The sequence below is a fragment of the Pimephales promelas genome, chromosome 9, assembly GCF_988280905.1.
Source record: "Pimephales promelas chromosome 9, fPimPro1.hap1.1, whole genome shotgun sequence".
Classification (NCBI taxonomy): Eukaryota; Metazoa; Chordata; class Actinopteri; order Cypriniformes; family Leuciscidae; genus Pimephales; species Pimephales promelas.
In genome coordinates, this window is record NC_142777.1 from 37,393,833 (window position 1) to 37,411,964 (window position 18,132).

An 18,132-nucleotide genomic window follows, 5' to 3' on the forward strand; every position below is an offset into this window, starting at 1 on the left:
AAATCAAAAAGCAACTCTAATCAACTGAAATAATGAAATTTGCTTGATTCTGTGATCTTTGATGCAAATCTTTATTCAAAAACATTGATAATCAGATAAATGCATAAAACGTAATCGTTTAAAATGTAATCGAATGATAATTAAAAAAAACAAAAAACGTTTTTTTTTGGCAACAAAGGTTTACCATTTAAATCAGAACTGATATTCCTTTAACCCTAAAACCATTTTCTGGACAAATTTGGGCAAAATAGTTGATTAATTTTTTAAAAATACTTCCCTTGATCTGAGCGGTACAAGACTTGGCTACTTTTCCCAAGTTTGCCTCCTGAACACACACAATTTTTTTTTTACTCATTTCTACAATGTTAAGTGTGTGAAAAAAACTCCTTAATCTTGTATTTGGGTCAAAAATGGGCACCCATAGAAATGAATGGGAAAAACTGTAATTTAGAGCATTCTAAAATAAGCCAAAATAACAGCAAAGTCACTTCATCTTTAGGTTTTAGCTCTAAGAACTTATTGGAATGATATTTTAATGTAGTTAAAAAATTTAAAAAAAAATAAAACATAAAAATAAGCATAATTTACAAAGAAAATATGGTACTTTTTGAAGTAAATAAATTTAAAAACACCCCCAAAATAAAAAAAACACCATAAATGAATAGACTAAACTTTATCGAAGACAGTGATATAACATTTATAATAAATAAAAATTAGGATCACACCTGAGTCCTCTGTGCCCACATTTGTCCACAATTACAGGATTAAGGGCTATAAAGTGAATACGGTTCGACGGTTAAAAAGATATATATTATTATTATTACTTAAAAAAGTACATTCTATTGTACAATAGTAGCCTAATAAATTTCTGTCACAATTCCTACAAATTAAAACGAACTTTTATTTTGAAAGGGTTTTAGACCTTTGAGTTTGTGTATTTGATGATGGATTAATACAACGAAACGCTTGAAAAGTGACTCTCGAGACAGTAAAAATGCCCATGCTTCAGTATATATAGAACAAATCGACTTTATATTTCAATATTAGTCTCTTTTTCTGCGTAATATTCAGACACTAGTCCACATTGTGATTTGATATTGTCAATATTGTACTCATTCAATACAGTAAATTCCATGCTTATAATATGATATCTAATCGCATTTTCTGCAGGTGGAAATCACAAGACCCTGCAGAAACTGGTCAATTGAAGTGTCAATCTAAGCAAACGTGACACGATTGGCCAGAGTATCTCCATCTCCCACTCACCTTTGGTGCACCTGATCCTCATGACGGCTTCAAATCCGATCTTTCTGCTGAGGTATCTCTGGAGATCCTTCTGAAATTTCTGACTCTGCGCTGTATTGTGAATGTGATGAAAGGACGGGTAGTAGAAGACGCTGCCGGCTGAGTATTTGGACACACATGCTGCACAAGAAGACACAAAAGGTCTCGTCTCACAACTTTAAGTCACATGTAAAAGCTGAGAGAGGACTTCGAGTGTGTGTATGTGTACCTAGAGAAGCCAGGTCTGAGTACTGGGAGCTCAGTAAGAACAGGTCCACGCCGATCTGCTGTCCAGAACAGTCCAGAGCAAATTTCTTGTAAAAGTCTGTCGCCGGACCCAAATGCTGGACATTCTGGAGCCAAACCAACAAAAACAATCAAAACGCTATTCCTTCACACACTATACAGTATTAGCTCTTTTAAGACCTGCACAAATAAAATGAATACCATATGTATATATATATATATATATATAATTAGGGCTGTCAAATGATTAATCGCGATTAATCACATCCAAAATAAAAGTTTGTGTTTACATAATATATGTGGGTGCATTGTGTATAATTATTTTATATATATATATAAATACACACACATGCTTGTATATATTTAAGAAATATTTTCATGTATATAGATTTATATATAATTTATATGATGTGTAAATATAAATATTTTATATATAAATAATTTTTTTTTCTTAAATATACATGCATGTGTGTGTATTTTATATGTACAAAATAATTATACACAGTGTACCCACATATATTATGTAAACACAGACTTTTATTTTGGATGCGATAAATCGTTTGACAGCCATATATATAATGTGTTAGACAATGTAAGCCCAGAGAGAAGGTACAAGTTTAATTACAGTCTGAGCTACAGAAGCGTATTGCATTCACTTGAGGAAAAAAAATCTACTCTGTTTTTCTGAATTAATGAGTTAATTATCTCAGAATTACGAGATAAATTTATGGAAAAATTTTTTTGCTCTGTTTTTCTGAATTAATGACTTGATTATCTCAAAAACTCAGAAAAACAGAGCAAAAACTTTCGTAATCTCGTAATTCTGAAATAATTAACTCATTAATTCAGAAAAAAAAGAGTAGATTTTGTTTCCTCGAATACCAAAAATATCCAGAAAAATGTTATCCATAATGCAGGTCTTCTAATTATAACAAAGCGTAAAAAACACTGGGACTCGTATTTTGAAATGTCTATGATTTGCTATTTCCAGCAGCTTTTTGAAAAAGACGAGGGAGATAAAATATGCAGCTTTACATAACTACAGCATTACTTTGCATATTCAATGTTTTTCCGTCCTCCAGTTTAAGACCTTCTAAAATGATAATGAAGACTTCTGTTTAAAGCATTTTAAGTGACTATTAATCAAAAGTGATTTATGGAATATGAGTGTTTATTATATGTGCACAGTATTATTGTTTTATTGATCTTGAATCAGAATATCTTCCTCTTGCAGCATCGCTTCTCTGATGATGTGGGCGGAGCTATAACCTGTCACTCACATGAGATCAGCCAATACCAAACCACAACCATCCAATCAATTCCCCACAGACAAAATCAAGCCCCGCCCACATTTGTCATTGTTCTAGAAGCGTTTCACTCAGATATACGACACAATAGGGAGGAAAAGACTAGTGTAACTTCAGTGTAATGCCTTTTTATGGCCTTTAATTTTATCAAACTGAATTTAAGTCTTTGAGACTTTTTAAGGACCCACAGAAACCCTAAATATGTACGGCTGGAAAGAGTTTTTAATTCATGCCTTTAACTGGAAGGCCAATTCTCTTATGACTGGTTGAAAACCTTCCACTGATATGAGAGCTTGTTTATTTATTTATTGTTGAACTTGAATGATGATGATTCAGGAGAGTTACCTTGGTGCTGGATCTGAGGTTGGGGTCTTCCCGTGACTGCAGGAGTCCAGCGCCGAGAGTGGGCAGCTGGGTCTGAAACACGGACACTCGGCCTCCGGTCGGGCACATGAGTTTATATGCCGCCTGCAGAGCCGGACCCAGAGCGCTCTGAGTCTCTCGCGTGTGTGTGAACATCCCCGGCAGAGCGTTCAGGAGGTCCTTCACCAGCTGCGAGCACATGCACAAACACACTGATAACGCAGCTGCAAAAACGGTGTCACATATCAAAGCATGTGCAGTTTAGAGATATGAAACCGGGAAATGGAAACACAAACACAGGGCTGACCTCACGACCTCACACACACACACAAAATAGAGGGGGGAAAGATAAGATTCAAACCTCTTTACTCTCTTTGAGATTCACCAGCAGACTGTCGTGTGTCGGGATGAAAACATCTAAAGAGAAACAAACAAATCTCTCATCAGATTGAAGAACAATGCACATTTTTGGAAAATTATTAGAATTAAACTGGAAAAGGCAATATGTGATTAACAAATCGTTTATTTTAAAGGGATCTACACATACTTTTGAGCAAAACAAGCTTGATTTGAAGACTTTTAAAGCTAGTTAGCTTGTTGAACAACTTCTAGCGTCTCAATATTGAAGGAGCAGCAGAAACATGAGACTATATTCAATATAAAATTTTGCAATAATCGCAAAATAATGACTTTTGACCAAATAATGTGTCAAATGCATAAATACTGTCATGAAAAAGTAATGCACTGTAGATTCAGATATAATAAATAAATAAATAAATAAATAACCGAGAAATAGATACCAGATCCACATTTACATTTATATATAATAAATAAATTATATAATAAAAAATTTATGATTTATTTTAGGGATGCACCGATATGAACATTTTGGCTGATACCGATAACCGATAATTCTTTACATTTGAAAGCCGATAACCGATATATTGGCCGATAAATCAAAATATAATTTGTATGATTTTTATAAATATATAATTTTGAAATAATCACACAATAATGACTTTTTGACCAAATAATGTGTCAAATGCATAAACACTGTCATGAAAATGTAATTCACTGTAGATTCAGATATAATAAATAAATAAATAAATAAATAACCGAGAAATAGACACCAGATCCACATTTACATTTATATATAATAAATAAATTATATAATAAAAATTATGATTTATTTTAGGGATGCACCGATATGAACATTTTGGCTGATACCGATAACCGATAATTCTTTACATTTGAAAGCCGATAAATCAAAATATAATTTGTATAATTTTTATAAATATATAATTTTGAAATAATCACACAATAATGACTTTTTGACCAAATAATGTGTCAAATGCATAAACACTGTCATGAAAATGTAATGCACTGCAGATGCAGATATAATAAATAAAAAATAAATAACCAAGAAATAGACACCAGTACCACATTCATACACACAGAAATGTAACAGTACTTAAAAAAAACAAAAAAACATTTTATTGATACATAATACATTTATATATAATAAATAAATTATATAATATTTTTTATATAATATATAAAAATTATATGATTTATTTTCCTTTTTTCCAAACTAGTAGTACTCTACTTTATTTCTGACAAATGACATTAGAGATTCTGAACGGTATTTTAATAGTGGTGTGCCAATATAGACATGAAAAGCTGCTTCTCGTGTAAAAACAGATAAAATCATGCCAATTTTAGGCTAACAGATTTCTTGAGTGAAAGTGGCTATTATCAATCAATTATTTGTGCTAAAACTTTGCTGATTAATTAGAAAAAAGCCACTCTTGATGTGCAAAGCTAAAGTGAGTGAACGCAGAGAAAGAAAAGTACGAGAATCAGACAGGATTACCATCAATATCAGACACGACCAGCATCTGAGGCTGAGAAAGCCCCTCCTGCAGGTTATAGAAGTGGACCGTGTTGTCAAACGTCACGAACCCGATGTGTGTGCGCGTATCTCCAGGCAATCTGAGACAGAAACACACACAAGCCTCGTCATTTCTCATTGGGTGTGAATAAACATGCTATCTGATTTGAGTAAGGACTAATATCTCACTTATCTAGGTTGTCCAATAACGACTGGCAAAACACATTCAGGTAGCCCGACTCTACGGCATTATGGGACACATCCAACACGAACAGGTACACAGCAGGCTGAGGAGGCCGCAGCTAGAGAAGGAAAGTCAAGTCATCTTCATTTATAGGCTTTACAGCAGCTCTAGAGTAAAGTTATTGTCCAGCTAAAGTTCACTTCCATTGCTAAGATCATTAGTAATTAACTTATGGGGCGCTCAGGCGTGCTCGTTTGCACGACGACAGTGTTTGCTGGCTTGAGAACTCAAACTTTGAAATGGGTGACAAGGTGCAAGCCCAAACAGACAGACAGACAGAGAACTGACAGACAGACAGATAAACAGACAGACTGAGAGACGGACGGACAGACAGATAGACAGACAGACAGACAGACTGAGACAGACAGACAGACAGATAGACAGGCAGGCAAGCAGACAGACAAGATAGACAGACAGACAGAGAACTGAGAGACAGACAGATAAACAGACAGACGGACAGACAGATAGACACAGAGAGAGACAGACAGACAGACAGACTGAGAGACGGACAGACAGACAGACAGATAGACGGAGAGACTGAGAGAGACAGACAGACAGACAGATAGACACAGAGAGAGACAGACAGACAGACAGACTGAGAGACGGACAGACAGACAGATAGGCGGGCAAGCAGACAGACAAGCTAGACAGACAGACAGACAGATAAACAGACAGACTGAGAGACGGACAGACAGATAGACACAGAGAGAGACAGACAGACTGAGAGAGACAGACAGACAGACAGATAGACGGAGAGACTGAGAGAGACAGATAAACAGACAGACTGAGAGACGGACAGACAGACAGACAGATAGACGGAGAGACTGAGAGAGACAGACAGACAGACAGATAGACACAGAGAGAGACAGACAGACAGACAGACGGACAGACAGACAGATAGGCGGGCAAGCAGACAGACAAGCTAGACAGACAGACAGACAGATAAACAGACAGACTGAGAGACGGACAGACAGATAGACACAGAGAGAGACAGACAGACTGAGAGAGACAGACAGACAGACAGACAGATAGACGGAGAGACTGAGAGAGACAGATAAACAGACAGACTGAGAGACAGACAGACAGATAGACACAGAGAGAGACAGACAGACAGACAGACAGACAGACTGAGAGAGACAGACAGACAGACAGATAGACAGGCAGGCAAGCAGACAGACAAGATAGACAGACAGACAGACAGAGAGAGAACTGAGAGACAGACAGATAAACAGACAGACTGAGAGACGGACAGACAGATAGACACAAAGAGAGACAGACAGACAGACAGACTGAGAGAGACAGACAGACAGACAGATAGACAGGCTGGCAAACAGACAGACAAGCTAGACAGACAGACAGACAGACAGATAAACAGACAGACTGAGAGACGAACAGACAGACAGATAGTCAGCAAGCAGACAAACAGACAGTCAGAAAGATAGACGGAGAGACTGAGAGAGACAGAGAGACAGACAGACAGACAGACAGATAGACAGGCAGGCAAGCAGACAGACAAGATAGACAGACAGACAGACATAGAGACAGACAGACAGATAAACAGACAGACTGAGAGACGAACAGACAGACAGACAGATAGACAGACAAACAGACAGTCAGAAAGATAGACGGAGAGACAGAGAGAGACAGACAGACAGACAGACAGACAGACTGAGAGAGACAGACAGACAGACAGACAGGTAAGCAGACAGACAAGACAGATAGATATAGAGACAGACAGACAGATAAACAGACACACAAGATAGACAGACAGAGAGACAGATAGACAGACAGATAAGCAGGCAAGCAGACAGACAGAGAGACAGACAGAGAGAAAGACAGACATAGCGAGAGATAGACAGATAGACAGAGACTGACCGACAGACAGACAGACTCACCATGTAATCAGAGGAGGCGATGAACTCCACAGTCGAATTCTGGACCTCTGGTCTTTTGTGGGGTTCCCCGTATGAACGGGTAACAGGATTATACATGAACTCATCAGGAACTGATGGAGAAGAAGATACTCTATGAGAACACTAATATACGCTAACACACATTAAATATTATTAATATAACCTGTAGGGCTCTTACCATCATTGACTCTGTAACACAAATTACACTTCCACCTGCGCTGGTCCAAAAACGAAACGAAAGGGTTTATATACGTCCGACACGAACGACAACGAACTATAGTGTTAGAGGTGATGACCGGCAACTGCTGCAGAGACAAAGAGAGAGAGAGAGAGATAATGAAGACATAATTATATCTGCATTATCATGGTCTAATGTCAGTAAAACTCTAGATAAAACAGGTAAATGACACCTTTATCATTCTTATCAAGAGCTGATAAAATTGTTAGATATGGAAACTCATAAGGAGTTGATGTGGTTGTGATGTCATATTAGCTTTGACAATTACGTTTACTTAAATCGCAGTAAAAACCTCTTCACTGCAATTTTCATTATTCTGATTATTTCCTAAGAAAAAACCCTGATATTGTATGGTATTGTAGCCTCAATAACTATTACATAGACCAAGGGTTGAGTTTGATTTGTGCTTTCTGCTCATACCGTTAAATCTCTGAATGGATGCAGCAATAATCCAAGAGGCAGACGAGCTTTATTCAGCAGAGCTTGAGTCTGGGGAATGTTAGTGAGAGTACAGCGAAACGTCCTGGGGGAGACACACAGAGAAACCGTTAACAAAATACAAAGCTGTTGTGTGAAACCACACGTGGTGTCTCTGCTCTTACTCGGGGCTGCAGTTGACCTTGCGAAGGTCGTTGCTCAGGTTGGGCTCAGGTGGAGCTGCTCGTTGGGGAGGAAGGATGTTTCTCTCCTGGAGTAGATTCACGGGTCTCAAGGTTTCCACATCCAGCTCAGGAACGCCACTGAGGCCTCCTAAAGCTGACGACAGCTCGGACAGAGACGGGAAAGGCTACGGAAACACAAACACAGACGTTTTTGATGAACCACTTCCTGAATAGTCAAGTCAAATCAACTTCATTTATACAGGGCTTTTAACAATGTAGATTGTTTCAAAGCAGCTTTACAGTGATGATAGCAAATTGGTTTGGCTTTACAGCAGCTCTAGAGTAAAGCTATTGTCCAGCTAAAGTTAGTTTTGATTGATTCACTTCCATTGCAAAGATCATTAGTTATTAACTTATGGGCCGCTAACACGACAGCGCTCTAACAGAAAACCCTTTAGTCTATATGTATGCGTGTTTGAATATATATGCGCACAGGTGTGTAGTCTTTCTCTAAAAATTGACCTCAACAAATTAGCTGAAATATCTAGGGCTGCCCTCGACTAAAGATTTATATAGTTGACTAGTAGTCGTTCATTTAAGCTATTAAATGCATAAGAAACAATGTTTTATTTTTGTGTTTTTTTTTTGTTTTTTGTTTTTCTAAATTGGTAATTGTTAATTACTGAGATGTGAAGTAATACTGAAGATATATATATATATATATATATATATATATATATAAAGGAAGGAAAAAAAATGGCGAGCCATCTGTTCTGTATAAGCTTAGATTATTGAAAAAAAGGGGCATTAATTTATAAGACTATGTCTTCTTTATGCTCCTATTCAGTAATGAATGTTATTATTTTGTTGCTGTGGAGATTATTGTTGTGTCTATAATAACATCATGACTGAATAAAGAAATTTGATTGATTGATTGATTGAGTCAACTAATCGCATGTTTATATTAATAATAAGGGTGTGCAAAAATATTGATACAGCTAACTATCGCGATATATTTTTTTTAAAATAGTGTATCGATATTTCAACCTCTAGTATCGCATACTAGAGCGCACGCATGCTAATGCTCAGACACACTTGGTCTCTCTCGTGCGCGCAGACATCGGTCTCCGTGATGTGTCCTGTTGTTTCATGTCTCTCATGCTACGGCCAATGTAACTTAGCGGGAGTGAGAAAATGGCGGAAAATTAGAAAAGAGAAAGAGAGATACTCTCTCCTGACACCACCAGATGGCAGTGTAAGTGTCCGCGTTTGTGAAAAACATGTTCCAGTTACACAGAATTAAGTATTATGCTCCACACAAGCAAAAGTGTGATGTCCACCAGGTCGTAGCAGGTTAAAAAAAAAAATTATTGCAATATATCGCAATATGTATCGTATCGTATCGTGACCCATGTATCGTGATGCGTATCGTATCGGGATGCCCTTGCCAATTAATAAGCCATAAATCATAATAATGTGGCTTTAATTGTCTATATAAATAAATACATAGCCTAATCAGCGCTCAAATGCACACATAAGGCTTGCCACAGCGCACCGGCAAATGTAACGATCACGAATGCGTCATGAAAAAAAACAAAAAAAAACAGGAGGAGACATTTGAATAATTTATTGGTAATGTTTTCGGCTGTAGAGATTAAGTCACGATGCTAACTCGTCATGTCCGCACAAATGTAGATATTTCAAGCTTTCTTTAGATATATTTCTCATGTCTGTGAGGCAAGTATACGCTGAGTTTCGGTTCATTTTTGTGATGTGCTCAAATTCACTGAGACCGAATCGATTTACAAAAGCACGTTTTGCTATTGTGAGTTTTACAAAATAAAAGCAGACCCTTTACAGTTAGCTTTTCTCTTATCTGTATGACCAAAGATGACCAGCGCCGGGATGTCATGCAATGAGGACTCTCCACACAAACACTTGAACATGTGCCTAATAATAGCGCACATTTATCTAGGTTAGCAATAGAGCGAGTGGACTTGTAAAGTTGCTGCTACTAACATGTTTCAAGTGATAAGCCATATTTGAGGTCGATGAATGACAGGCGAATGTTTGGATTTCCTGCTGTCCTTTACAGCCACTTCCTGAGGAATTTGTTGTTTTTTTTGCGTCTAACCCGACTCATAAAATCTTAGTCGACCAATCCTCTTTTAATCGACTAGTAAGGTCGACTACTAGGGGGAAGCCCCTAAAAATATCATAAACTTGCGTGGTTGTCGGTACCTGTGAGTATGGCTGGTATCCCGGTGGTTTGTATCCTCCATGTGAGGGGGAGGAGCCTGGTATGGGGGCGGGGCTTTGTTGGTAAGCAGGATGCATGGTTGGGTAATTGTATCCGAAGGGAGGAGCTTGCTTGGTGGGAACACCGGTAGGAGGAGCTGTACGATCTGAAGAGAGAGACGAGATAAATATGTCTCAGCAAGTCATTCTCGTGTAGATCTTGCATTGAGACGTCACACTGAACGCTGTGAGGACGTACCCGTGTAACTGCCGCCCTCCAGAGACTCATAATTGTTGGGAACCGGAGACGCACTGCCTGTGGTTGTAGACGAGCTGTCTCCACCTGCAAGAGTTCAGAAACACACACACACACACACACACACACACAAGAGGCACGTGTGGGTTGGGATTGTTCTCATTTTTTTATGCACGCAGCAAATTACTCAAACTCAAGCATGCATACTACCATTTCAAAACAGTGGTTCAGCAACTCAAAATATATCGCATTGAAATATCATATAATCAAATATTATATACACTATATATATAAGTTTGTTTTCAGAAAGATATCAATAAGATGTCAGAGAAATGTGTACTTTTATTCAGCAAGGATGCATTAAATTGATCAGAAGTATTTATAATATTTAAAATATTAATATTTATTTTGAGCAGCAAAACAGTTTTCAATATTGATAATAATCAGAAATGTTTCTTTAGCAGCAAATCAGCAAATTACAATGATTTATGAAGGATCATGTGACACTAAAGGACAATAGAAAACAATTAAAATAATAAAATACATTAAACTGTATATATATTTATTAACACACACACACACACATATACTGTGTATATATATATATATATATATATATATATACACATATTAGGGCTTAGTATTGACACAAATTTCACAATTCGATTCGATTACGATTCACGAGCTTGCAATTCGTTTCGATTTCGATTCCGATTCGATTCAATATTGATTATTTTGGATATCAGTCACAATAAATGGCAAATTTTCTCAAGGAAATCAAATCTCTTAACTAATGCTGTAAACTATGGGAGTCTAATTGTAGCCTATAGACTTCATTAGCCTAATACGAAGGTAATAATTAACGTTTTTGTAGCTATACAAACTTAAATTACACTTTTATTTATTTTTATAATAAGAAGATTATATGAAATATAAACATTTAAATGGTGACTGTCATAAAAACTTGCCAGATTTATTCAAATATGCATTAAATATTGAAGAACATTAAGATTATATGTAATATGGTGTATATATTTAGCAAAAATAGTTATTTTTTCTAGCTGACTAACGAGTTTATGTGGGTTTTCTGAGGTAAATATGACGATACATTGATTACAAGCTGTTTAACTGACGTCTTTCCACGGTTGAAACGCTGATTGAGCGAATCAATGTGACATGATACGGATTTCGATAAGTTGTACTCTATCTTTAACACACTTTCAGATGCTCATTCATGTTTATTTGGCGCTGTGACTGGTATTATTAAGCCGGAAGAGAGATCAGCGCTGCTGCTTCTCCAGAGCGATCTCACGCCACAGCGGCAAAACGCTATTTATGTTTTTGAATTTCTAAAGAAAATGGACGTAATTTGAAAATCGAGACTTTGTTTCATATCAATAGTAACAAAGGACAAAGATTATTGCGATTTGTTGGATGTGCGCAGCCGCCGTACAATGTCCCATTCATTCAAATGAAACAGGATGACTAATCGATTCTTGAGATTTAAGAATCGATATCGGTTCGTAAAAATGAGAATCGATTAATATCGAGAAATCGATATTTATTACCCAGCCCTAATACATATACACATACAAAAAGCCACATCAGAGCCAACACAAACATCTAAATATCAAACTATTTAAATAAATGAAAAACAAAAAACATTAAGATTAGTTTCAGCAATATTGCCCAGCTAATGGTCTTTATGGATTCTGATTGACAAATAATAATCTCAGTTTAATAGGCCGATCAAACCCACCCAACACCACACAAAACAAACTCAACTGCTCTAATGCGGTGTGTTTAAAAGCTACACGTCTGATATTCAGTGATATCAGGGACTCTCAGAGAAGAAGACACAGTAATAAACGTCAGCACAGATTAAGCAAACACTAATCCTCCATAACACAACTACTGAAACCAGACCACAGAGACAGAAAGAGAGAGGGAGGGCCGTGATTGGCTAAACCCCTGCCCTGTTATCCTGCGCTTAATCCGTTACCTCACTGGATCAGCAGTCTGAACTCAAAAACGGATGGGGAATAAAACATCCACCACATTTTATAACAGGACACATGAAATGTTATTTTAGGCACGTGAAGAAAACAAAAAAAAACTGGTTGCTCGTCCGATTACGGCTCAACTACAGGAGGACCAGTTAAGAGCGCAAGTCCAAGAAAAGGAGAGGATGACCAAACCTCTGGAGTGTGTGATGAATCAGTCGCAGGCTTGAACATGACACATCCAAACTCCCCATGAGAGACACACACTTCATAATGTAGAGCTAAAAATAGAGTCTGGCCATTTACACTCACACACACACACACGCCTGGTTTACTATCTTTGTGGGGACTCTCCATAGACGTAATGGTTTTTATACTGTACAAACTGTATATTCTGTCCCCTTACGCTAACCCTACCCATCACAGGAAACATTCGGCATTTTTACATTTAAAAAAATAATAATTCTGTATGAATTCACACACACACTTTTGAATAAAGTGGAAGCAAACATGGTTAACTGGAGACTGAAATGGTGCAGGTGCTCGTCCATTAGATCCGCTCAAGTTTCCACTGATTTCTGAGCTGAATGATGTTACAGCAAAACCCGGCCAAACACACTACAGTCAGAAAATATTATGATTTTTCTAATGTTTTTAAAGCATCTTCTGCTCACAGAGGCTGCATTTATGTGATCGAAAATACAGTAAAACATTAATATTGTGAAATATTTGTACAATTACGTAAAACAGCAGTTTTGTATGTGAATATAAAGTAAAGTGTAATTAATTACACAGTCTTCAGTGTCACATGATCCTTCAGAAATCACTCCAATATGAGGATCTGATGCTAGATGTGCTGGTTCGCATCTTATTTATTTCGTATTTAAGTACACTACCTAGGGATGCACGATATATCGGCCACATTATCGGTAGATAAATGATCATTTTTAATGTTATCGTTATCGGCCCAACAAGAACATTTAGCCGATGTCTAAAAGCCGATAACTAATGTGTTATTTCTTTCAGCTGAGGCACTTTAGATGTGCACTGTTCAACATGATGCTTTTAAATTGCTCACTTTAAAAAAGGAAAATCCAGTTAAAGCGCAAAACGTGCAGCGCAAGTCTGTCATATCGGCTACACAATATTAAAATAAGAACATCATAATTGTGTTTGTATCTTGACTTTTAATGAGGAGACGTTTTTTGTATAATCAGGCTCTCAAAAATTGTCTAAAAATGTGGATTTCGATTTATCGGCCAATATATCGGTTATCGGCTTTCAAATATAAAGAATTATCGGTTATCGGTATTGGCCAAAATTGTCATATCGGTGCATCCCTAACACTACCACAATACTAGATTACTGATACCAACAACTAGGTTTGATCGTACGTGCTGATAACCGATATTTTTAAAATGGATCCTGTATTAAAAACAGACTCAAAGTAAAATACGCGTGACCGACTGTGAGAGGTTCAGATAAAGGTTTAACCTGATAAAAAAATATGTATGTAATTTTTTCTGTGTTATATGTAATCTGCAATAACAATCAGGCATGTGATTGGCTAAAGACAAAAAGCAGGAAAATATACTGAGATTCAACATTATGAACAACGCTGAAAATTCAGCTTTGACATCACAAGAATACATTATTCACAATATTACTGTTTTTTTTTTTTTTTTTGATCAAATAAAATCAGCCTTTGGTGAGCAGAAAAGACTTCTTTGACAAAAAGCATTAAAAAAATAAATTATCCCGAAAATTTGATAGCTTTAAGATTAGACATAATTAGGCCATAAGAAGCTGGTTTTAATCGGGGGATTATAACAAATACATATAAACGATATTTAAAATAGTTTAATTTCAAAAGAACAGCTAAAATAAAATCACCAATAAATACGAGACTTTCTGTTTGAGTTCACAAGCTGCCTGGGCCTGTAGGAAAAAAACGACTTCCTCTTGCAGGAAACGACCATATGTGTGTGAGTGTGTGAAAGAGAGAGTGGGAGTGTGTGACTCTCAGGGTCGGGGGAAGTAGAGACACATTTCTCATTACTCCTGGAACTGGATCTGTGAGAAGTGTGTTTTTAAAATCAACACTTTGACTATTTAGAGTGAAAACAATCGCTGTTCTTCAGGTCTGTGGATGAGCAGAGAGCAGCGACCCCGAGGGACAGGACAGACATCCCCGGGAACTGAACGCTGGCATTGCCTGTGCATGTCAGGTTTATACGAATTTAGACGAATGCTGCACACAACGTGCTCTAGTATTGCCAACTGTACTATCAAATTGTTTCTGAATGGACTTAAAACACTATTTCAGGTAAGAATGAATAGGTCTCATTTTCCCCCCATGAACCTTGAAATGACCCGGTTTATATGTACACAGTTCAACGCACGTGAATATGAGCCATGCAATTGGCTGTCTGTTGCTAGTTATCTAGTCGTAGCAGTTTAACATGCCGTGAGTTCACACTGCACGTTTGGCACAGCGATGCAGGGTTTCATAACTCTGTTAAAACAGAGTTAAAGGAGTAAAAAACTTTTGCTGATAATTTACTCTCCCCATGTCTTTCTTTCTTCAGTCCAAAAGAAATGAAGGTTTTTGATGAAAACATTCCAGGATTTTCTCCATATAATGGACTTCAATGGGGACCAAACGGTTCAAGGTCCAAAAGACGGTTTCAGTGCAGCTTCAAAGGTCTTTAAACGACACCAGACGATGAATAAGGGTCTTATCTAGCGAAACGATCGCTCATTTAATAAATAAATAATAAAGTTTAAGTTTTATAAGCTCAAATGCTCGCTTTGCTCTGTTCTGTGATGCGCGTTTGTGACTCTCCTGTTCGAACTCGTTCATCAAAATGAACAAATCTTTTTCCGAGTCGTTTGGTTCATTCAACGAACAAAACGAATGAATTGTGAGCATTTAAGCTTATAAATCTTACATTATTTATTAATTAATTATTTATTAAATAATTAATTATTTATTTATTAATTATTTTTTAAATGAGTGATCATTTCGCTAGATAAGACCCTTATTCATCGTCTGGTGTCGTTTAAAGACCTTTGAAGCTGCACTGAAACTCTCATTTGGACCTTGAACCGTTTGGACCCCATTGAAGTCCATTATATGGAGAAAATCCTGGAATGTTTTCATCAAAAACCTTCATTTCTTTTCGACTGAAGAAAGAAAGACGTGGACATCTTGGATGACATGGGGGTGAGTAAATTATCAGCAAAAGTCGTTTTAAAAGTGAAAAACGAAAATGACTTTTAGTCTGAACAGCCCTTGTGTGCTTTACATAAGTAAAAAGTACATTTCAGTGAACTAAATTTGGCAAAATGTACAGTACGAACAAAATGTGCGCTCAACCTGACTGCCCTTTTCCAAAGTGGCACCAACTATTAAAATATTCCATCAATAATTCACCACTAAAATCTCTACTAAATGAAAATAGTGTGTGTGTGCGTTACTTATTTTACTGGTATATTAACTAAAATTGCAAAAAAATATAAACACCCAAAGACATATTAGAAGTTGGGTATAGATTTACATAAAGTGATATATATTATATTGAAAATTTGACTGATTGCTTGTATCATTGTAAAATGTGATTATATTGAAGAGCTCTAATCTGCTAAAAGCAACATATAAAGCCTGCATTGCAGATATTATAAACATTAACAACATGATTTGGTGAATGGTGAAAAATATGATTTATATATATATATATATATACATATTAATTTGACTTGCATACTTATAAATAAATAAACAAATGTGCATATTTATTAATTGAATAGTATGAAGCAAATGCTATGCAGTACGCTAATAAGGTTTATGTACTCTCAGTGAAGGGCATCAGAAAAGCAAACAAGACTTTTTGAACATGTGTATGTTTATGGGAACTGTAGACTTCAAGTGAACGAATAACTTGCAAGAACGAAATATATAAATACGTTAAAGACAGCAGAAAGTGTGCATATTCGTGGATGTTACTCATTTTAAAAAGGGAAGGACGATGTATGGATGGAAAACGACAAATCTGAGATGGAGGGATGAAGGAAAGGATAAGTGAGAAAGGGAGGTGAGTGGAAGAATGAAAAAGCGAAAGCAGACCTGCTTCCTCATCCTCCTCATCCTCTTCCTCATGGTCAGAACTGGATGAGGAGTGATCGCCCGCGGCCGAGCTAACGGCGTTATTCACCCCACGGTCACCGTACAGCAGTCCTGAAATACAGCAACCATCAGAGACAACACACGGATTGAGTACAGAAGGAGAGGACCAGAACTGAGCTCTGCGCTTCACCGACCGAGGATGACACTAACATGACCCAAAACTAGCAGCACATGATAGTGCGATGCAAAGAAAATGCAAAGAAAGAGATCAGAACGAGTAAGAAAAGCCTGTGGAATGATAGGACAAACTCTCTGTCGACATAAAAAACATCACAGAATCATCAGAAGAGACACAACCTGTCAGGAATGACACACCAACATTGGTAAAATAGGTAATAATAACAGTAGCCGAAGACATTTTTCGACAGAAGTGGGCATTAATTAAAAATTTGCTGGAAATAAATAGGCTTGATATATGTTAATTTATGAATAATGCAGATAGTGTACTGGTATGCGGTGTATTCTTTGAAGTGCTGTCAAGGGCTTGTGTTTCTTTTTTTTTCTTTTTTTATTGATTGTTTTTCTTTTATTTATTTTTTTTCTTTTATTTTTCTTTTTTTTCTCTCTGTATAAGAAAAGTTCAATAAAAACATAGTTAAAAAAAAAAAAAAAAAAAAAAAACAGTAGCCAAAGGATGTAAAATAATATTCTTGCAATTTGAGGGCTGCACAAAATCAAGTATTAAATAGCAAAAGCTGTGATTTAATTTGAGATTCAGAGAGAAGCGCGGCACCGGTCAGCTCATGATCCAGTGTTTTCCCAGTCTTGGAAAAAAGGCTCAGGTCATAGTAAATGTTGCTCTCATCTTGGGTCACTTATAACGTGCAACTTCCCAAACATGTAATGAGAATTCAATATAAACAGACTGTTGTCAACTAAAGACGCTTTGAGGACTTTCTGCCGTTTTTCGCCAAAATAAAAGCTTGATGTTTTAACTTTTGAAAATTAAGAAATTAAAGGGATAGTTCAGTTTGAAATTAATTTTGGATATGTTTTAGTTGACCTCAAGTGCATCCAAGATGTAGGTGGTGACCATAGACCTCCATTATATGACTGACGGACAAGAACGGTTTGACCTAAAAATATCTAAATTGAAACTACTGTGGAAACAAAGACACCTACATCTTGATGCCCTTGAGGTAAGCTAAAACATACCAAAGATTAATTTCAAAGTGAACTATCCCTTTAATTTCCTAAAACTATCCCTTTAAGACATCCAAAAATATTACTATAGTAAATGTATTGTAAAATAAAATTATATTATTTTTCTTCAAAACTATTTTTTATTTTACAGTGAAATATTACAACAATACAATTTCTTATTTTGTCTCATTTGAGAATAACCATAATTTATAGTCGTA

The 18,132-nt window shown here is 36.5% G+C and overlaps 1 protein-coding gene across 2 annotated transcripts in view; it reads right to left on the reverse strand.

The window, feature by feature from the left end:
- The window catches only part of sec24b (SEC24 homolog B, COPII coat complex component), a 35,043-nt gene that overhangs the window by 11,415 nt on the left and 5,496 nt on the right, over positions 1–18,132 (reverse strand). Inside the window, exons 4-16 of one of the 2 annotated variants that reach the window (XM_039654987.2) lie at positions 16,712–16,822; positions 10,586–10,669; positions 10,330–10,493; positions 8,089–8,273; positions 7,907–8,009; positions 7,427–7,553; positions 7,231–7,340; positions 5,281–5,393; positions 5,074–5,192; positions 3,562–3,617; positions 3,183–3,389; positions 1,514–1,637; positions 1,267–1,425 (exon numbers count right to left, since the gene is read on the reverse strand). In XM_039654987.2, the coding sequence (XP_039510921.2) occupies positions 1,267–1,425; positions 1,514–1,637; positions 3,183–3,389; positions 3,562–3,617; positions 5,074–5,192; positions 5,281–5,393; positions 7,231–7,340; positions 7,427–7,553; positions 7,907–8,009; positions 8,089–8,273; positions 10,330–10,493; positions 10,586–10,669; positions 16,712–16,822 (1,662 nt within the window). The remainder of the gene's footprint in view (positions 1–1,266; positions 1,426–1,513; positions 1,638–3,182; positions 3,390–3,561; positions 3,618–5,073; positions 5,193–5,280; positions 5,394–7,230; positions 7,341–7,426; positions 7,554–7,906; positions 8,010–8,088; positions 8,274–10,329; positions 10,494–10,585; positions 10,670–16,711; positions 16,823–18,132) is intronic. The other variant, XM_039654988.2, reaches the window with a different exon arrangement.